The sequence below is a fragment of the Peromyscus californicus genome, unplaced genomic scaffold, assembly GCF_007827085.1.
Source record: "Peromyscus californicus insignis strain IS unplaced genomic scaffold, ASM782708v3 Scaffold_7__1_contigs__length_154581171, whole genome shotgun sequence".
Lineage (NCBI taxonomy): Eukaryota > Metazoa > Chordata > Mammalia > Rodentia > Cricetidae > Peromyscus > Peromyscus californicus.
Genome location: NW_026294595.1, coordinates 31,065,171 through 31,082,837, shown reverse-complemented (window position 1 = coordinate 31,082,837; position 17,667 = coordinate 31,065,171). Strand labels below are relative to the sequence as shown.

The 17,667-nt window shown below is 33.9% G+C and overlaps 1 protein-coding gene across 8 annotated transcripts in view; it reads left to right on the top strand.

Annotated features, from left to right (window-relative positions):
• Prpf40a (pre-mRNA processing factor 40 homolog A) overlaps positions 1 to 17,618 on the top strand; it is a 54,051-nt gene extending 36,433 nt beyond the window's left edge. For 4 of the 8 annotated variants that reach the window (XM_052724759.1, XM_052724757.1, XM_052724755.1 and 1 more), the window contains 16 exons: positions 1,159 to 1,267; positions 1,714 to 1,778; positions 2,138 to 2,302; positions 2,782 to 2,890; positions 3,545 to 3,695; positions 4,634 to 4,767; positions 5,791 to 5,905; positions 6,084 to 6,175; positions 6,263 to 6,379; positions 6,643 to 6,780; positions 7,210 to 7,305; positions 9,957 to 10,043; positions 10,124 to 10,220; positions 10,311 to 10,372; positions 11,482 to 11,613; positions 13,130 to 17,618. In XM_052724759.1, the coding sequence (XP_052580719.1) occupies positions 1,159 to 1,267; positions 1,714 to 1,778; positions 2,138 to 2,302; positions 2,782 to 2,890; positions 3,545 to 3,695; positions 4,634 to 4,767; positions 5,791 to 5,905; positions 6,084 to 6,175; positions 6,263 to 6,379; positions 6,643 to 6,780; positions 7,210 to 7,305; positions 9,957 to 10,043; positions 10,124 to 10,220; positions 10,311 to 10,372; positions 11,482 to 11,613; positions 13,130 to 13,222 (1,762 nt within the window). In that variant the 3' untranslated portion in view covers positions 13,223 to 17,618. Of the gene's footprint in view, positions 1 to 1,158; positions 1,268 to 1,713; positions 1,779 to 2,137; positions 2,303 to 2,781; positions 2,891 to 3,544; positions 3,696 to 4,633; positions 4,768 to 5,790; positions 5,906 to 6,071; positions 6,176 to 6,262; positions 6,380 to 6,642; positions 6,781 to 7,209; positions 7,306 to 9,956; positions 10,044 to 10,123; positions 10,221 to 10,310; positions 10,373 to 11,481; positions 11,614 to 13,129 lie in introns of all 8 variants that reach the window. The other 4 variants (XM_052724758.1, XM_052724756.1, XM_052724753.1 and 1 more) reach the window with 1 other exon arrangement.
• The last annotated feature ends 49 nt before the right edge of the window (positions 17,619 to 17,667 follow it).

The window sequence follows — 17,667 nt, the reverse complement described above, 5'->3', positions numbered from 1 at the left end:
GTTAAGCATTTTGGGTGAGTGTGTGTATATATACACACCAGTGTATATATATCAGAGATACTTTCTGTATCCATGAAGGTCAAATGATGGTATCTTACGATGTAAGCTTTGGGAATATCATTCTACATTTATGCTTGAACTTTTTGAACACCAAAATACCGAGATGCTCTAAATACCTTATGTAACTTGGTATGATAGTTACATGTAATTTGTGAAAATCCTCATATATATTTCAATTAATTTTAATGCATAATCCAAAATATGTTACGTAATCAAATCACTTCACAAATAATGGTAGATTTCTGTGTTCATCACAGATATGTTTTATATGATTATTTTCACTCTTGTATTAATGTGAAAGGTTAATTTACTTTTCATTGTTTTAAAAAGTTTTTTTTCCTTAAAAGCATTCTAGCATAGTTCATGAGTTATAATTTTGTAATAATTTTAATTAAGTTCTATGTAAGGACACTTAAAGAATGATATATATTATATACATACTACATTCTTGTCTCAGTACCTATTGCAGTGTCATTTCCATCTTTTGAACTACATTTTTTCAATTCAGTGGACCCCAAACAAGTAGTTGATAAATCTGTATTATATTGATTCTTTTTGAAGTCAGAATTTAGCAGTCTTTTCCACAGCTTGTCAATTAATATTTATTTGAGGTCTTCTGGTTCAAACAGTGACTTTGTACTCATGCCATAGTACAAAATCAGCCAAAAAGAACATATGGAATTAGCTAATTGCTGTATTCTATTAATACTATGTTTACAAAATTAACTAAGCTGGATTTTGTTAATTGATCACTTAGATTGTTCTGTACATCCTTTTTAGCTTTTTATGTACACAATCAACACCAGGTTTATTAGAGCACTAATGAAACATCTGAATAAATATAAGTCATTTATTAACTTGTAGCCTAATGACACAAGTCACCTTAGTGCAGTTCTGTGTGATGTTTTGACCTTTATACAGGGTCTTAAAATTGACACTGTAGAAAATCTGTAACTTTATGGCCTGTCTTCAGATAGTTGTGTTTTCAGGGTTTATCTAAGAAACTTCCTCTTAAAATTGTCAAGTTTTAGGTCAGCATCAAACAATTAAATGATTTTGTAAGCAGAAAATAGTTATCGAAGTTATTTCTCTCTCTAGTTTTACTCCTAAAAAAGAAGAGGAAGAGAGCCAACCAGCAAAAAAAACATACACTTGGAATACAAAGGAGGAAGCAAAGCAAGCATTTAAAGAATTATTGAAAGAAAAGGTATTAGAGACTTTTTAAGTATCACGTAATAATTTCCTAATAAATGCTCACTTTGGTGCCTTTATTTAAAATACTAATTTCTTGAACTGTTGTAACTGAAAACAAACTAAATTTATTGTGTTTTTATTGAAGAATGCTTTTGGAAACTCAACAAGGTATTATTTCACAATCATATTTTTGCCTTGATAGATAAGATTTTTTTATTTAAATTATTGCTTATCTTTTAGTTGATCTAATGAAAAAAATACTGTTTCAATTTCAGTGTGAATTTTCTTTTCAGTAAACAAGTATATATCACAAATTTGCTTCATTCTAAATGGTTTTAGACTATAAAAAAATCTGCAAAGGGGGGTGCTCGATATTTGCAGTGAGTGTTAAACTTGCTTTCCTATGATACCATTCTCTGTTGTATAAAATTTTGATTTTTTTCTTTAAATAATTTTCAGCGGGTACCCTCTAATGCTTCGTGGGAGCAAGCTATGAAAATGATCATTAATGATCCTCGGTATAGGTAATACAGAGATTTTTAAATTAACTTTACATTAATCTTAGGGCATTTAAAGTTGTGTAAAACAGTATAACTTTATAATAAGCAGCTGTTCATAGCTATGTAATAGCATAAACAGAGGTATTTTATGTGTGCTATTAGCCAAAAATCCAAAAGGCTTTTCTTATCTACAATTTGAGCACCTTGCTCCAAATGAAATTAGAATCATTTAACACTAGAATTTGCTGTTTAGAATAATTTTATATCTTCAATAAATTGCAGAAATTTTCTTAATACACACATCAAACTTTTTTCTAAAGCACTAACATTTGATTCTCCCGAGTCTTTATGTTTATTCGTGTATGATATTTTCTATTATTTAGTGCTTTAGCAAAGCTGAGTGAAAAAAAGCAGGCTTTTAATGCCTATAAAGTCCAGACTGAGAAAGAGGAAAAAGAAGAAGCAAGATCAAAATACAAAGAAGCTAAGGAATCTTTTCAGCGTTTTCTTGAAAATCATGAGAAAATGACTTCCACAACCAGATACAAGTAAGGTTTTTAATGATGTAGGCATTGTTTCTTTCCCCTATTGATTGTCATACTTCTTGATAACTCATTCAGAATAGATGGTAATGAAAGCAGCTGTGTAAATGAGGATGTGGCAGTTCTATAAGATAGCCAAAAAATCAGTAACTTAGAGACTCACCTAAGGTATTAATTAATAATATAATAAATAAACATACTACAGTAACTGTTACCTGTTCTGTAGTCTGCAGAAGGTGACTTGGGGAAAAGGCTATTTACTTACATTGCAAAACATTACCTAATGTGAATTGTCCTAAGAGAAAATAGAGGCATTTGCTCTTACGTTAATGTTTTATTGACTGTCACAAAGCTTTCCTGAGTAATGCATTTGTTACCTTAAACAGTGGAGGGAGTGATCATTGACTGCCTTTGGGGAAAAAAACCCACAATCTAAAATTGTACTGATGGTTTAAGAAAGTAACACTTGATTTCATAATCACTAGAAAAGCGGAGCAAATGTTTGGGGAGATGGAAGTTTGGAATGCTATATCAGAGCGTGATCGTCTTGAAATCTATGAAGATGTTTTGTTCTTCCTTTCAAAAAAAGAAAAGGTACTTTTTTAATTACCGATATTTCAACATTCTAAGATTTTTTTCTTTATTTTAAATGAGTAAGTTATAACTTCAGTTTTTTTGCTTAAATTCTTTAATGTATGTTGTACATCATATCTATTCATTGGAAGCTATGTTAAAAGATAAAATGAGTAACTGTTAAATCTTTTTTTCTCCTTATGTCAAACATAGTAATTACTGTTTAAATCATCATGGGTACTGATTTATTCAAATATTTATTTCTGTTAAATTATTTTGCATCTAGTGTTGAAGGATACATACATAAGTATTACTAAAAATTAAACATAGTTGAATGTCAGTGAAGACTTTGGTGTTCACATGTTGAGACTACACGGCACCCTCATTATAAATTGTGACTATACGGCATACTGGTCTGGGAAGGACATGGGTTTATGAAATGAGGATACAAAAACAGTACAATTTTTTGGATTCTGACTTCAAAGAGAGATGAAAAACTGAAGGAAAGGACTGCCACACATTCAGAAAACGCAATAACAAAATTAAAGGTGTTGATATGAAAGGTAGACACATAACATTTGACTTTTATCAGCTAGAATATAAAGGACTCTTAAGTAACTGTAATTCACATACCTTGTTTGAATGTTAAAAGAATTATTCAAACGTTTGTTGTAGGAACAAGCAAAGCAGTTACGAAAGAGAAATTGGGAAGCCTTAAAAAACATACTTGACAACATGGCTAATGTCACATATTCTACTACTTGGTCTGAAGCCCAGCAGTATCTGATGGATAATCCAACGTTTGCAGAGGATGAAGAGTTACAGAGTAAGAACAATAACTACATAAGAAAAATAGTGACAAGTCTTGCCCTTCAGTCACAGAATTATTCTCACTGTTTGTATGAAATCAGAGGAATTGCTCTTTTTATGTGGTCACTAGCCCAATTTTACACAAGTGATTTGTATTTCTGAAAAATTATTTTCAAATGAGTTGTTTCTAATTGAATTTTGATTTAGGGAAAATACTTTTCTAGAGATCTAAGTCACCTTTAACAGATAATTCTTGAAATTTGTAATGAGTCAACAATTGCAGATCACTGGTGTCTTCTAAACATGTAAGGCAGTTGCACTTAGGAATTCAGCAATGACTGTGACAGCAGTCACACCTGTGTAAGCCAAAGCCCAGCTTGGGGCTGGGAGTTGGCCTGGAAAGTCCACCCTAGAGAGAGAGCTACAGAGCTTCAGCAACTGATGGCTGCTGGAGAAGGGACAGGTTTCTCGAATGTAGCTCCTGATGAACCGACCACCCTCAAGTGGAAGACCATATAGCCAAGAAACTGTTGTTGATGGGTTTAAATAAGTGGGAGGAGGTGGGTACAACAAAGATAGCTGGAGAAGTGGGGAATATATCTGTGAAGAGGTGGGGGTGAATATGATCAATGCACATAAAGCTCTGAGAATTAATACAAATTTTTATATGTAAAATTATATGTAAATATAATAAAAATCTCTTTGGGATTAAGTAAAACATTTGCTCTGTTAGCCAGATTATTTTGTCATGTGCATGTGCTCTTTCCTTTGTTCTCTGTAGTATTTGAAGTCTTTTTCATAACTTGTGTCATTACAAGATACTATTTGAATTCAAGTACAAGTATTTTTGAACACTGAATTTGAAGTTTGTAAAGAGTTTAATACAAATGATTAAACTGCTTTCTTTGTTAATATTTTAAATTTACTTCTTTTTTTATCTGAAAAATACTTCAGACATGGATAAAGAAGATGCACTAATATGCTTTGAGGAACACATCCGGGCTTTAGAAAAGGAAGAAGAAGAAGAAAAACAAAAGACTTTGTTGAGAGAAAGGAGGCGGCAACGTAAAAATAGGGAATCTTTTCAGGTAATAGAAAAATGCCTTTTCTAGTTTAGTCATTGAACTTCAGCAAGGATCAAAACAGTTTTGAGGCACTTGTTTCCAGTTGGCCGCATAGGCTTTTGGACAGTATATGTTGAACTCTCTAACTTCTGTGTTTTAGATTTTGTTGTTGGATGTTTGAGGCAAGGGAATATAGTAGGCTGCAGCAGACATTATTTAACTTAAGTATAAGGTTTTAGCTGAGAAAAATATCATGAGGACCGAGTGGAAATAAGATGTGTAATGAGTGCTTTGTAGCAATTGATACACGGTTCCAAAAGAACATGCTGCAGTACAGTTTAGATGTGTAATGTAATTAAGCACTTATATGGGCATATAAATACTTTGAGGAAAGTAATATATTCTTTATGACTATTTTTAGATTTATTTTGAGTATGAGTCTTATTTCCTGCATGTATGTATGTACCATGTACTTATCTAATGTCCAGATCCCCAGGAACTGGAGTGAGAGGTGACTTTGAATTATTATGTGGGTGTTTGGAACAGAAACTGGGTCCTCTTCAAGAGCTGCATCTGCCCCTAACCACAAAACCATCTCTTTAGTCGCCACACTTGTTTTTTAAAAAAAATTGATCAAATTTGAAATATCTGAGGGTTACTATTTAAAAACAAAAACTATTTTATAAGAAATACATATATTCATTCTTTAGCCTCATCATTTGAGAACAGGTAATTCCAGTCATTTTAGTAATCTTTCATTTATAGTTACATACATACACAATATTTTATGGACTTTTTGTTTTTTAACTGGAAATGGTGTTCTATATTAAGGGACACACAACTGAAGAATAGAAGGTTACTGTAGTGTTTGAAAGATCCCTTTCTTTGGATGATTTGTTTATATTTATTTGTGGTGTAAAAACATTTTTACTCCCATCAAATAGCAAATATTCTTTGTACCTAAACATATTAGATAACAAACATTTTTTAACACGTTTCAATGTTATATTTCTAAAATGATTTTTCAAATGTATTTGTTTCCAACAGATATTCTTAGATGAACTACATGAACATGGACAACTACATTCTATGTCCTCTTGGATGGAACTGTATCCAACTATTAGTTCTGACATTAGATTCACTAATATGCTTGGTCAGCCGGGTGAGATTCTTTTCTTTTCAAACCTAAGATAGTAGTTGGAATGGATTGGAAGATGGGGGGCAGTGGTTGGAAGGGGGTGTGTGTGTGTGTGCTTTATTTTATGTTTGTTTTACAAACAAAAAGTAATTGCAGCTCTTGGTTAGAGCTAGCTTTTTGACTTCTTTAGTTTTTTCATTAGGATCAACTGCACTTGATCTTTTCAAGTTTTATGTTGAAGATCTTAAAGCACGTTATCATGACGAAAAAAAGATAATAAAAGACATTCTGAAGGTAAATAAGATACTTGTTCTTAACTATTTGAAAACATCAATTCATTTCTTGGAGTTCCATGTTATAACACGATTTCTGGTTTTATAGGATAAAGGATTTGTAGTTGAAGTAAACACCACTTTTGAAGATTTTGTGGCAATAATAAGTTCAACAAAAAGATCAACTACTTTGGATGCTGGAAATATCAAGTTGGCTTTCAATAGTGTAAGTTTGATTATTACAGCTTATTATTCATTTAAAAATTACTTAAAGTTGTATGCTAGTGGGATAAGGTACTGTGAATAGGATTTATGAGGTAAAGAAAAAAATGTATAGAGATGATGGACTGTCTTACCTTTTATTGTTATTGGTCAAATTAAAATATTTATAAATGTTGTGGTACTACTTTTCAGAACATTGAATTATTTGAAACAGGACTTATATTCTCATAACTTATATTCTCATAATTTAATATGATTTTTTGATAGTTACTAGAAAAGGCAGAAGCCCGTGAACGTGAAAGAGAAAAAGAGGAGGCACGAAAAATGAAAAGAAAAGAGTCTGCATTTAAGAGTATGTTGAAACAGGCTGCTCCTCCAATAGAGCTGGATGCTGTCTGGGAAGACGTATGTATACTTGTAAATTGTCCAGAACAGGAACTGTGCTTCACACTTGAAAGTAACCCTAACTTGTTTCGTGGGGACATAAATACACTAAAATTATTCATAATCCATACTATATGTCAAAAGTCAGCTGTGACTTGAATTTAGGAATAATTAAAAATTGAACAGCCACCACCACCTGGGGGCAGGATTTCTCTGTGTAGCCTTGCTGTCCTTGGAATTCTGTGTAGGCCAGGCTGGCCTGAAACTCGGAGGTCTACCTGCCTCTGCCTCCAGGTGTGCACCACCATTCCCTGCTAGAATTTTTTGAAAGAAGAAAAAAAAGCCACTTTGGGGCTTATCACAGCTTTACCTATAGGTCAGATTCCTTTTCGTCATGATGATAAGATTTTCTTGGTGTTTATGTATTCATTCTATATCATTGCTTTTCAGATCCGGGAGAGATTTGTAAAAGAACCAGCATTTGAGGACATAACTCTAGAATCTGAAAGAAAAAGAATATTTAAAGATTTCATGCATGTGCTTGAGGTAATTCTTAGTTTGTTGTGACATAAAGGTGAAACTTTGAATTTCAAATGGCCAAGTATCTTTCTTAATGTGCACTGTTGTTTTACAATTCTGACCAAGGAATGTGAGTGTTTTCTTTCTGTAGAATTGTTTCAAGTGAAAAACAAGTTTGCATGGGCTGTTCAAGCTAGTGTCAGAGATTTGCTATTTGTTTAAGAGTTAAAGAAGTTCAGCCACATGTCAGCCATATAAATGAGCTAGTAGCTAGTAATAAGCCTCAGAATATCCTAAATTTTTTTCTGAAAATAGTGTTTGTTTCAGACATTATACTATATTAGATGTATGAACTAAATTCTCACAGCAAGACAATGCTGTTACAAATAAACAAACTATGATAACATGAAGTAACTTTTGCAGGAAACGGATTCCTGCCTATGTTATTCAACTCAGTCAATGCTTTCAAAAAGTTCAACATGGAGCTAAGGACATGATTGAACAGGCAAACGCTTTGCCCTACAAGTGTGAGGACTGGAGTTCATATGCCCCCAGCATGCATAAATGCAGGGAGGACATGGTGGAATCCTAGTGGTATGGCTAGCTATAATAATAGAATCTCCTGTTTCTGGGTTCCAGTGAGCTGGACCCTGCCTCAATAATAAGGTAGAGAGCAATCAGTGTAAACTTGTGGATTCCACAAGCATACATATAGTTGCACGTGTGTTTACACACACTGCACACTACTTGAGACCACACACGTAGGTATACCACATTGAAATGTACACATTTTTAAAAAGTTCACAGTGGAGTCAGTTCTAGACAGCTAATGATTTATAACAAGCCAAAAAGATAGTATGTGTTTATTGTAGTGTTGGCGTGATAATTAAGCACACGAGTAATGGAATTATTATCTATTTCTTTGGCTTTGTTGTTCTTGATTAGTATCATTGTTAACAAATTATTTTCTCCTGTTACCATGAACTCATGTGGGTTTCCATATTGATTCCCAACTGCCTCTATGACTGGTCCCTGTTGGCCTTTAGTTGTTTATACTACTCTGTACCTTAGACCAGTAGCATTTGTATTATCGAGGAGCCTCACAGAAATGTAGAACCTCAGGTTCCATCTACAGGAATCTCATATCAATTAAAATCATATGATTTTAATCATACACAGATTCTGAAGCATTTGAATATATTTGGAATTTTGAGATGGTGTACACTAGAGAGTGTATTACCTATCTTTTCTTAATTCAAGAATCTCTAGGTGCTAAAGGAGATGGTCCAGTGGATAAGAGTTCTTGCTGTGGAAGCATTAAAAAAACAGTTTAAATCTCCAGCATCCACATGAAAAGCTAAGCATGGCTGTGTGTGCCTATAAACCTAGCATGGGGGATGGCCGAAAGTAAATCTTAACAGCCAGCCAGCTTAACAGTGAGAGAGACCTGTCTCGGGAGAACAGTTGAGAGGGTATTAGAAGAAGATACCTGTGTCCTCATCTGACCTCTGAATGGGAACAGAGACCCTCACACTCTCAAGCATATACCACACACAATGACACAGAAAGAATCCCCAGCTGTGTTTGGTGATTTTGAGCTGGAGCTAATGTAGTACGGTGGTAAATGAAGCTAAAGATGCTTCCAGATTTCGAGACTAGAGAAATTAGGCCTTGAGGCAGCATTCAGGCAGCATTCAATGAGATAGAAATGGGTTCCGTCTTAGTCAGATTTTCCATCTCTGTTATTCAATCAAAGGTGTGTGGTTTTCTGAGCCATGGGTAGAAGCAGTAAGAATAAGGAGCTTTTACTGCAGCACCTCTCCTTTCTCAGTAGCCTCAGAAGTATTTGTGACTGCATGCACATGTGGAAGTCACAGTGTGCATGTGGAAGTCAGAAGAACACATCTAGGAGTTTGTTCTTTCCTGTTACCATTAGGTAGCAGGGCTAGAACTTGGGTCATGGTAGCAAACACCTTCACATAGGAGCCATTTCATAACCGTCCACATGCCCACAATAATCTGTTCAGTGTGACGAACACAACCCGTAGTTCTATAAGCATTCCCTGTCTGAATAAGCAGGAAATGATTCTCTGGATAAAAGAAAGAGGAATAGGTTTTATAAATCTCAGTTTAAGGATGGCTGTGAGGTTTTACTTTATCTTGGTGCTTGGGTTAGCTTACTAACCAAAACTAGCCAGATTAGCCAGAAAAGTGCCTGAATGTATTATATCTCATTATGGAAAGAAGCTATACCTTTCTAGGATGTAATACTTTTCCCTCCCAACCTTTGCCTTTGTAAAATGTTTAAATACCTAAATGAGTAGGTGTAGAAGAGCTAATAAGAATAGGAAAAAATAAGCCGGGCGGTGGTGGCGCACGCCTTTAATCCCAGCACTCGGGAGGCAGAGCCAGGCGGATCTCTGTGAGTTCGAGGCCAGCCTGGTCTACCAAGTGAGTTCCAGGAAAGGCGCAAAGCTACACAGAGAAACCCTGTCTCGAAAAACCAAAAAAAAAAAAAAAGGAAAAAATAAATGATTTCTTGTATAATCATTGGGTACTTTATCCTAAACCAAGGTATTTTCTTTTGAAGATCTCATGTGCTGAACTTGTCACATTTCCTTGTGATTGGCTATGTAAAGCAAGTACAGTTCTCTAAAGTTTTTCTCTTGCCACTCTAGCATGAATGTCAACATCATCATTCAAAGAACAAGAAACATTCTAAGAAATCTAAAAAACACCATAGGAAACGCTCCCGCTCTCGATCGGTAAGGAAAAAAATTGGCTGGCACACTATACCAAAACATTTGTGAGTATTATTATGAACGAATTTATGTATATTGTTTAGGGATCAGATTCAGATGATGATGATAGCCATTCAAAGAAAAAAAGACAGCGATCAGAGTCCCATTCTGCTTCAGAACATTCTTCTAGTGCTGAATCTGGTGAGTATTTCTATTTTTTTTTTTTAACTAAACCGTGACACTTTTATTTCCTCATATTCTGACATATTTTTTCCTTTCTGTGCTTTACAGAGAGAAGTTATAAGAAATCAAAAAAGCATAAGAAGAAAAGCAAAAAGAGGAGACATAAATCTGTAAGAAAATTTCTATATTTTAACAGTTCCAAGGTTTTGATCTAGAAAGGGTTCATAGGGCCTTCTCAGAATCTAATTCTGTATATGTGTAGAACTTTTTCCTTAATCTTCCATTAAAATCACAAGCTTCGAACAAAGGACAAACACCAGTGTTAGGATTCCTACCCTGATCTTTCAGTTTTAAAAAGGGAGGAGAGAGAGTGTGTGTGTGTATGTGCATGGGAGTGCACAAATGTTCAAACAGCTTCTCTTCTGCTGTTGTAGATACGTCTTAGGTTTACACAGGAGTTTTTCAAAAATGTTAGTGCCTGAATCTTACCACAGATGTATTGATTTAAATTGGTTGTGTTTGTTTTTCATTCTTCTCACTAATATTTGCTTCAATCTCACTCTGAACTATTTATTTAAGCACTAACATTTTAAATAACTTGTTTCTCAGTAATAATTTTGAGGAAGAATTATGCCCCTGTCAACCTTGTACATACTAAGTGAGCAGCTTAGTCAGCAGCATCTTTATATGTATCTAAATAAACCATAGTTAAATTTGTTTGAAAAATGTACATGAGCTAAGGGTGTATTTATTGAGGGTGTGTGTGTGTGTGTGTGTGTGTGTGTGTGTGTGTGTGTGTGTGTGTGTGTGTGTGTGTGTGTGTGTGTATGGGACTCTGGATCCTAAAGAATGAGTAATATCTCTATAGGTACACAGTAGGTGTAATCTGGTGATGAGGCTTTTAATGGTGGTTTACCCTATCCCAATGTATCCTTTCTTTGGGAAAAACTGCTCCTGCCTCCAATAAACATTGGAGAAATCTATGAAATCCTGGGTTCAAAGTGGGCTGTGATGGCACACACTTTAATCCCAGCACTCGGGAGGCAGATCTTTCCGAGTTTGAGGCCAGACTGGTTTCCAGGGAGGGCGTTTCAGGACAGTCAGAGCTACACAGAGAAACCCTGTCTCAAAAATTCTTAAAAACAAAACAAATTACATTTTACCTCTCTACACCTAACCTAATAAATGTAATATTCTTAAATATTACCTGCATAAATAATTTTATTTTTATCAGAATGTTATTATCAAAATTCTGACATGTTAGTTTTTATTTACGTAGGACTCTCCAGAATCAGATACTGAACGAGAGAAGGATAAGAAAGATAAAGATCGGGAAAGTGAAAAAGACAGAAGTAGACAGAGATCAGAATCAAAACACAAATCACCTAAGAAAAAGACTGGAAAGGATTCTGTAAGTACTTAGAATTGTGTCTTTCCTGAATTTACAAAAATAAAAATGGAGGCCCCATTTAAAACCAGATGGGGTTAAAGGATAGGCTTTTTGTCCTGGGTCTGCTAACCTTAAAGAAAAGATGAAATTCTCTTCATTGCTTCTCATGAGTGACCATCTGTTTGAGTCTCTTCGATTTATATTCCTTAAACAAAAAAACAGTTAACAGCACAAAATATTTGTCACTTTAAATTGGAAAGAAAAGATATATTCTGAATGGTGCACTATCACTAAAAAGTACTTCGGGCACTTTCTCTTTGATTTTCAAATTATCAGGGTTTTGTTTTTGCTTGTTTTTTTGAAACAGGGTTTCTCTGTGTAGCCCTGGCTGTTCTGGAACTCAGAGATCTGCCTGCCTCTCTCCCTGCTGAGTGCTGGGATTGAAGGTGTGTGCAACTATGCCTTGCTGTCTCCCTCTAAAATTTAGAAGGCTTAAGTCAGAGTTTCTCTAAATGTCCAGTTATCATCATGGTTTATAACTCTCGTCTCAAGAAGTAGCATTCCAGCAGCTAATAAGGATCAGTGGAGAGTGGCAGACACAGGAAGAGGAAGTGTGTTTTTAATAACAAGTTGTATTCATGTTAACTCCTCACATACACAATGATGGCAGGGCAGACAGTAGCACCAGCCTTCTTGGTTTCACCAGTTCCTTGGATAAATAAAAGTGGCTTTGCCTGTGAGTCATCAGGGAAGAGATGTCCTACATCTTGCATCAGAATATTCTGATCTATTAGTATAGAGTTATGTGTAGTTGTTATTTATTAATTATTGTTTTCTTGCTTTCTTATTGTTAAATAATTTTCTACAATGTAATTTGATCATCTTCAGCCCCTTTCAGCAACTCTTCCCAGATCTACCCCATTTTTTTTAATCTTTATGAATGAATCTGATTCACGACTTCCATGAAGAGTGAATCATCCCCGGTATTTATTTCTTTAGTATCAGTGGTTTAAACAAAACATCTTAAAGGTGCACTCTACTTTTCAAAGGTTGTATCTTAAAGATGATGCAGTATTAATTTTATTTAGTTTAAATCTTGTCTGCTTATTTGAGCATAAAATTTCAAACATTAAAATCTAAACCTTAAATTATTTTACAGGATTACCCAAAATCTCTATATATAATTAGCAAAGAACATACTGCCTAGGAAGTGAGTACCTGGCTTCCATTAAGTAGGGATGTTTCATATTTAATTGTGTATAAGGAAGTAATATATGTACAATTTTTCCTTGATTACATATTTTAATATAAACTGAAGTAGTGCCATGTATAATCCCAGTCTTCATATTTTTCTCTTAATGACATCCAAGGAATGCTTAATAACCCATTGTTGGGCTTTGGAGCAAAGTACCAGTTTTAAAATCCTGTGAAATGTGTTTCTGTGAATGAAACTCTTATCTACTTTGGACTCTATAGTTAATATTTTCTTAACATTTTCAGGATTAACTAACTGTAATTATGCTGATTGTCTTTACAGGGTAACTGGGATACTTCTGGCAGTGAACTGAGTGAAGGGGAATTAGAAAAGCGCAGAAGAACCCTTTTGGAGCAACTGGATGATGATCAATAAATTATACCAAATATATGTTTATAGTATGATTTAAAGTCTAATTCAGACCAGGGATTATTTTAAGTTCAATTTACATAATAACACTGGGTTTTAATTGTGTCACAGGAAAAAAAAGTGCATTTATGTATTGTTATTGTGGACTTTATAAAAGCAAAGGAAATTGAAAATAACTTGATTCTGTATCAAGAATCATATTTTCCTACGGTCAGAACTGTCTTTCTGTGACCCTTTCCTAGGGCACTGCAGGATGGATTAAAAGTGGCAATTCACTGATAGCTGCAGACGTCTCTACTTTGTTCTAAGTCATGAGGGGATTTGATTTACTTTATAGAAGTTGGATTTTGAAGATACAATGAACATTTTTTTGATAATGTAGTACAAAAAAAAGCACCAGCAACCCATGATAAGACTGCTTTTTTGTGCACTACTGAACTGATGAAAGCCAACGTGATCTTTTATGGTGAGCTCTTAAGAAAAGGTGTTTTTGATGGAAACTTGGTAGACCTTTAACTGGCGGTGCTGATGAGCACTGCTGTAATAAAGCCACCATTTTTTTTATGAAACATCCGAATACATTTTAAAAAGGCTGTGAGGGCATTATTTTGAGCATCTATTTTGAGGTGATGTTTTAAAATTGCTAACATCAAATCAAATTGTAAATTACTTTAAATATATTGCCTTAAGGACCTACAAAAGAATGTGCCACCAAACTTTTGAGTGATAGTTGAAATATCCTTGTAGTGGGGGGAAGAAAAATCAATGTTGACTTAAACATTTTCTTTGAATTTTTAATCCAATCTTTCTCTTTCACTTTTTTTTTTTAAATTCCATTGAGGAGGTTGTAAATTGCCTTCCTTACTCACTGAGAAGTATTGACTCCATGGTACACAGTCTAAAGCATTTCTGATTTCAATATTTTTGTACATTTTTATCTATTATTAAACCTTCTCTTGTAGTGTGCACTAGTGTTTATTTCTACACAAACTACTCAGCTCTAAGGAAATTGTATGATCATTTACAAGATAATAAATCCCTAAAATTTTGTTTCATCCTACTCATGGTAGCTACCTTAATTTCCTTTTATAATATTTATGAATATAAATCAGTGCATTTAAGGTCCTTAGTGTTTTCACTTATAAATTTCCTATGGAATATTTTAGAAAGGCAATGGCTTAAGATAGAATACTCTTTACATGCTAACTTTTGAAGGTTAGTAATGTGATTTATACTATTTTCCTTCAGTGCAGGAGGGCTTTGGTTTTGTATGTGTGTATGTGTTTTGTTTCTTTGTTTTTTTTTTTAAGTATTCAGCACTTAGTCTTCAGTATTGTCTTAGGTATTATCTTGATTCTTTTAATTTGGACTTGCTGAGATTGTCTCTTTCAAGCTGAGATTTAGATACAATATAAATTGTTTCATTGCCCTTTAAATGAGTTGGGACAGATCAGTACAACTGTTTTTCCATCCTGTCCAGTGTTTTAATTAAATCTAGTGGTCACTTTAAAAACTCAGAAAAGGGAGATACTTTGTTTCTAAACTTCTCATTGCCATGTCATTTTCTGTTTGAGGAAATATGAAATAATCAAAGTGCTTGCTTGAGATTAGTTCCCCATTATATGTCACTCAAAATATCTAGCAACTTTGGCAACAGAACTTCCTTGAATTTGATTGTCAGAGGTCCCAATTTAGCAGTAGTCAAGATTGCTGATGAGTCTGAACCCTTGACATGGAGGTCAGAGAGTCATTAAATCATGCGTATGACATTGGGAGGTAAACCAGTAATGTTTCAGAAGAAAAATTAGAATCTGTAAAACATGTTTTAATTCCATGAATGATTTTTAAAGTACAACTTTAAATTTTTGATATATTTGAATAAAAAGCTATTGATGTGTTTTGTTCTAGCATGTCCTCAAAATAGATTTCTGTATTTCTTATAATTTCTTAATATTTTCAGATCCCTATAAAACATTTTAAATTATCCTTGCAGTTAACCTATGCAAACCAGACATAGCAAAAAATATAAGTGATTATCTTGATTAAACAGATTTTTAAAGGCAGTTCTTGTGTTACTGCGAACAGATCAATATCATAACAACCCTATTGATTTAAATAGAAGTTTTATCTCAGTGTATGGAATTTTTACTTTAGGAAACTAGAACTGTAATATCCTTGCTATAAAACATGTAAATCAAGTCTATTCCATTGTCTTCTCTTGATTATCCCATTCAACGAACTTTAGTTGTTAGAAAAATGTAGTATGAAGGTACTAAATCTTTGAATATTTTAAATCCACTAGATATTTCTAAATCTTGAAAAGATTTGGCAAGACTGACTTATCTTTGAATATTTGTTCTTCTAGATTTGAATCTGATTTATTCAAATGGGAAAGAATTTGTTTATATATTTCAGTTAAGACTAGGGGCTCTGATGTTGAAACTTAATTTTTTTCTCAGCATCACTATTATTAAGCTTGCTAATGTATTTAATAACAGGCAAAATTTTGGCCTTGAATATTTGATATTCTTATTTTCTCCTATTCCATCCCTTTTATGTTGAGGAAAATTTGTAAGAGTAGTTAGTGTGACCAATTTAGCATGAGGATAATTTGCAATCTTCCCAAATGAATTTAAATACTGTGATAGGGCTATCAATTTCATTTTTTAAAATGTTACTGTTTATTTCAACATGTAAAACTTTCTGTGTCTTCTGGTAAGTTTGATAAATGACAAGTCACAATTATTTCATCTTTTGGATTTTTCTTTAAGTGGGGCCTGATGTTGACTAGCTGTGAAATGAAACAAAAAACGGATATTCCTAGAGTACGGCAATCCATTTAGAGTGCTAATAGCCTCTAAAAAGCCTACATGTGTTTTTCTGTGAACTATTTGTAGTTCTGGATTGTAGTGTGCTGCTGTCATTCATTTATATGCTTTACTAAGAAGCATTTGCTAAATGCTCCTGGTTGTACTCCAGTGCTAAAAGTTGACTAAGTGTTCCCTAGACATTTTGGGTCCAGAAGAGGAAAATTGGATTTACATTTTATGTAAGCATTCTAATCAGATAATACTTAGGGAAGAGTTAAGAAGAATGGCTTGAAGATTATAGAATTTTAACATAAAATGATGTATACTTAAATAAAAAATTTTTAAATTTTAAAAACAATCTAACAGAAATGAAAACAAACTAGAGTTAATTCCTTAAATATATTTTCCTTTGAGGAATCTCTCAGTATCAGATTTTAATTGAACCCACCTTCCTCTTCTAGGTTAAACTACACTTGATTTATTTACAAAAATGGAAAGAAAAATGATGCTATGATTTTTTTCATGGAACTACAGGAAGCTTATGTTTTCTGATAATGACATTTGCCAGACTGACAATGATTATTCTCTATTTAATCCACCATTTATTTTGATGTCACTGATAGTCAACATGAATTCCTCGCCTGGGATTTATCTCTTTCACTACTGTGTGTGTGTGTGTGTGTAATCTGTTAATTAATTAGGACTGTACCTGGCACACAGTAGGCACTTAACAAATAGACGTAAATTATCAGTTGATACATGTACTCATCTAGGACCATAGCATCCCATCCTCCATATTAATGGGCTTAAACGGGCATCATTGCAATTAAACCATACAACTCAGAACTGATGCCTCATTCAAAATCTACAAAAAAGCCTAGTAACTATAACTTAGGAAGTGTCCACAGCTTAATGAGAACATAAAATTCAGACTTATAAGATGCAAACATTTTAGGTTTTAAAAAATAGGATGAGTCATGGTAACATGATAGCACTCCATTTATAGGAGCTCACTTCAGAGTGAAAATGAAAGAAGTCCTATTCTTTGCTTAGCTGTCCTCCATTTTAGTTTTTCCTGGTCTAAGTTGCTTAATAAGATGCTATCCCTAAACCTGCTGTACTCATAGCTGGAATTGAGATTGAGTGGATTATAATTCAAGGCCATCTTGTGTAATTGATGTTTGACAGTGATTACCCTAGTGCAATTAATGTTTACAATTCAGAGAAACAGGCTAGCCCACAGCCCTGCTCTTTCATCTATGGAGCAGATCACATTCAAGCTAAGCCATTTTTTGATACTATGCTGTGATTGTTACTAGATTATCTACTTGTTACTGATACCTTTTTGTTTGTTTTTTGGTCCTGACTATTAACATTTTGGGTAGGTGTTAGGCTTCTTGCCTTCCTCTACAACTGAACAGAGGACTTACTCAAAAAGGTGAGTAATTGGGAAAAGGTTTCTCTTTTCTATGTAATCACCAGGTTTTTACTTCTGTTTATATATTTTCTTGATGTAAAGAACCTCGTAGCTTTAACAGTAGACCTTTTGTAAATAGAAAAATAGCATATTTTATTAAATAAGTTGGATTTGTGTCGCCGTTTTTCTTTTAAGTCTCTGCCCACAGCAGTTCTTTGCTGTGG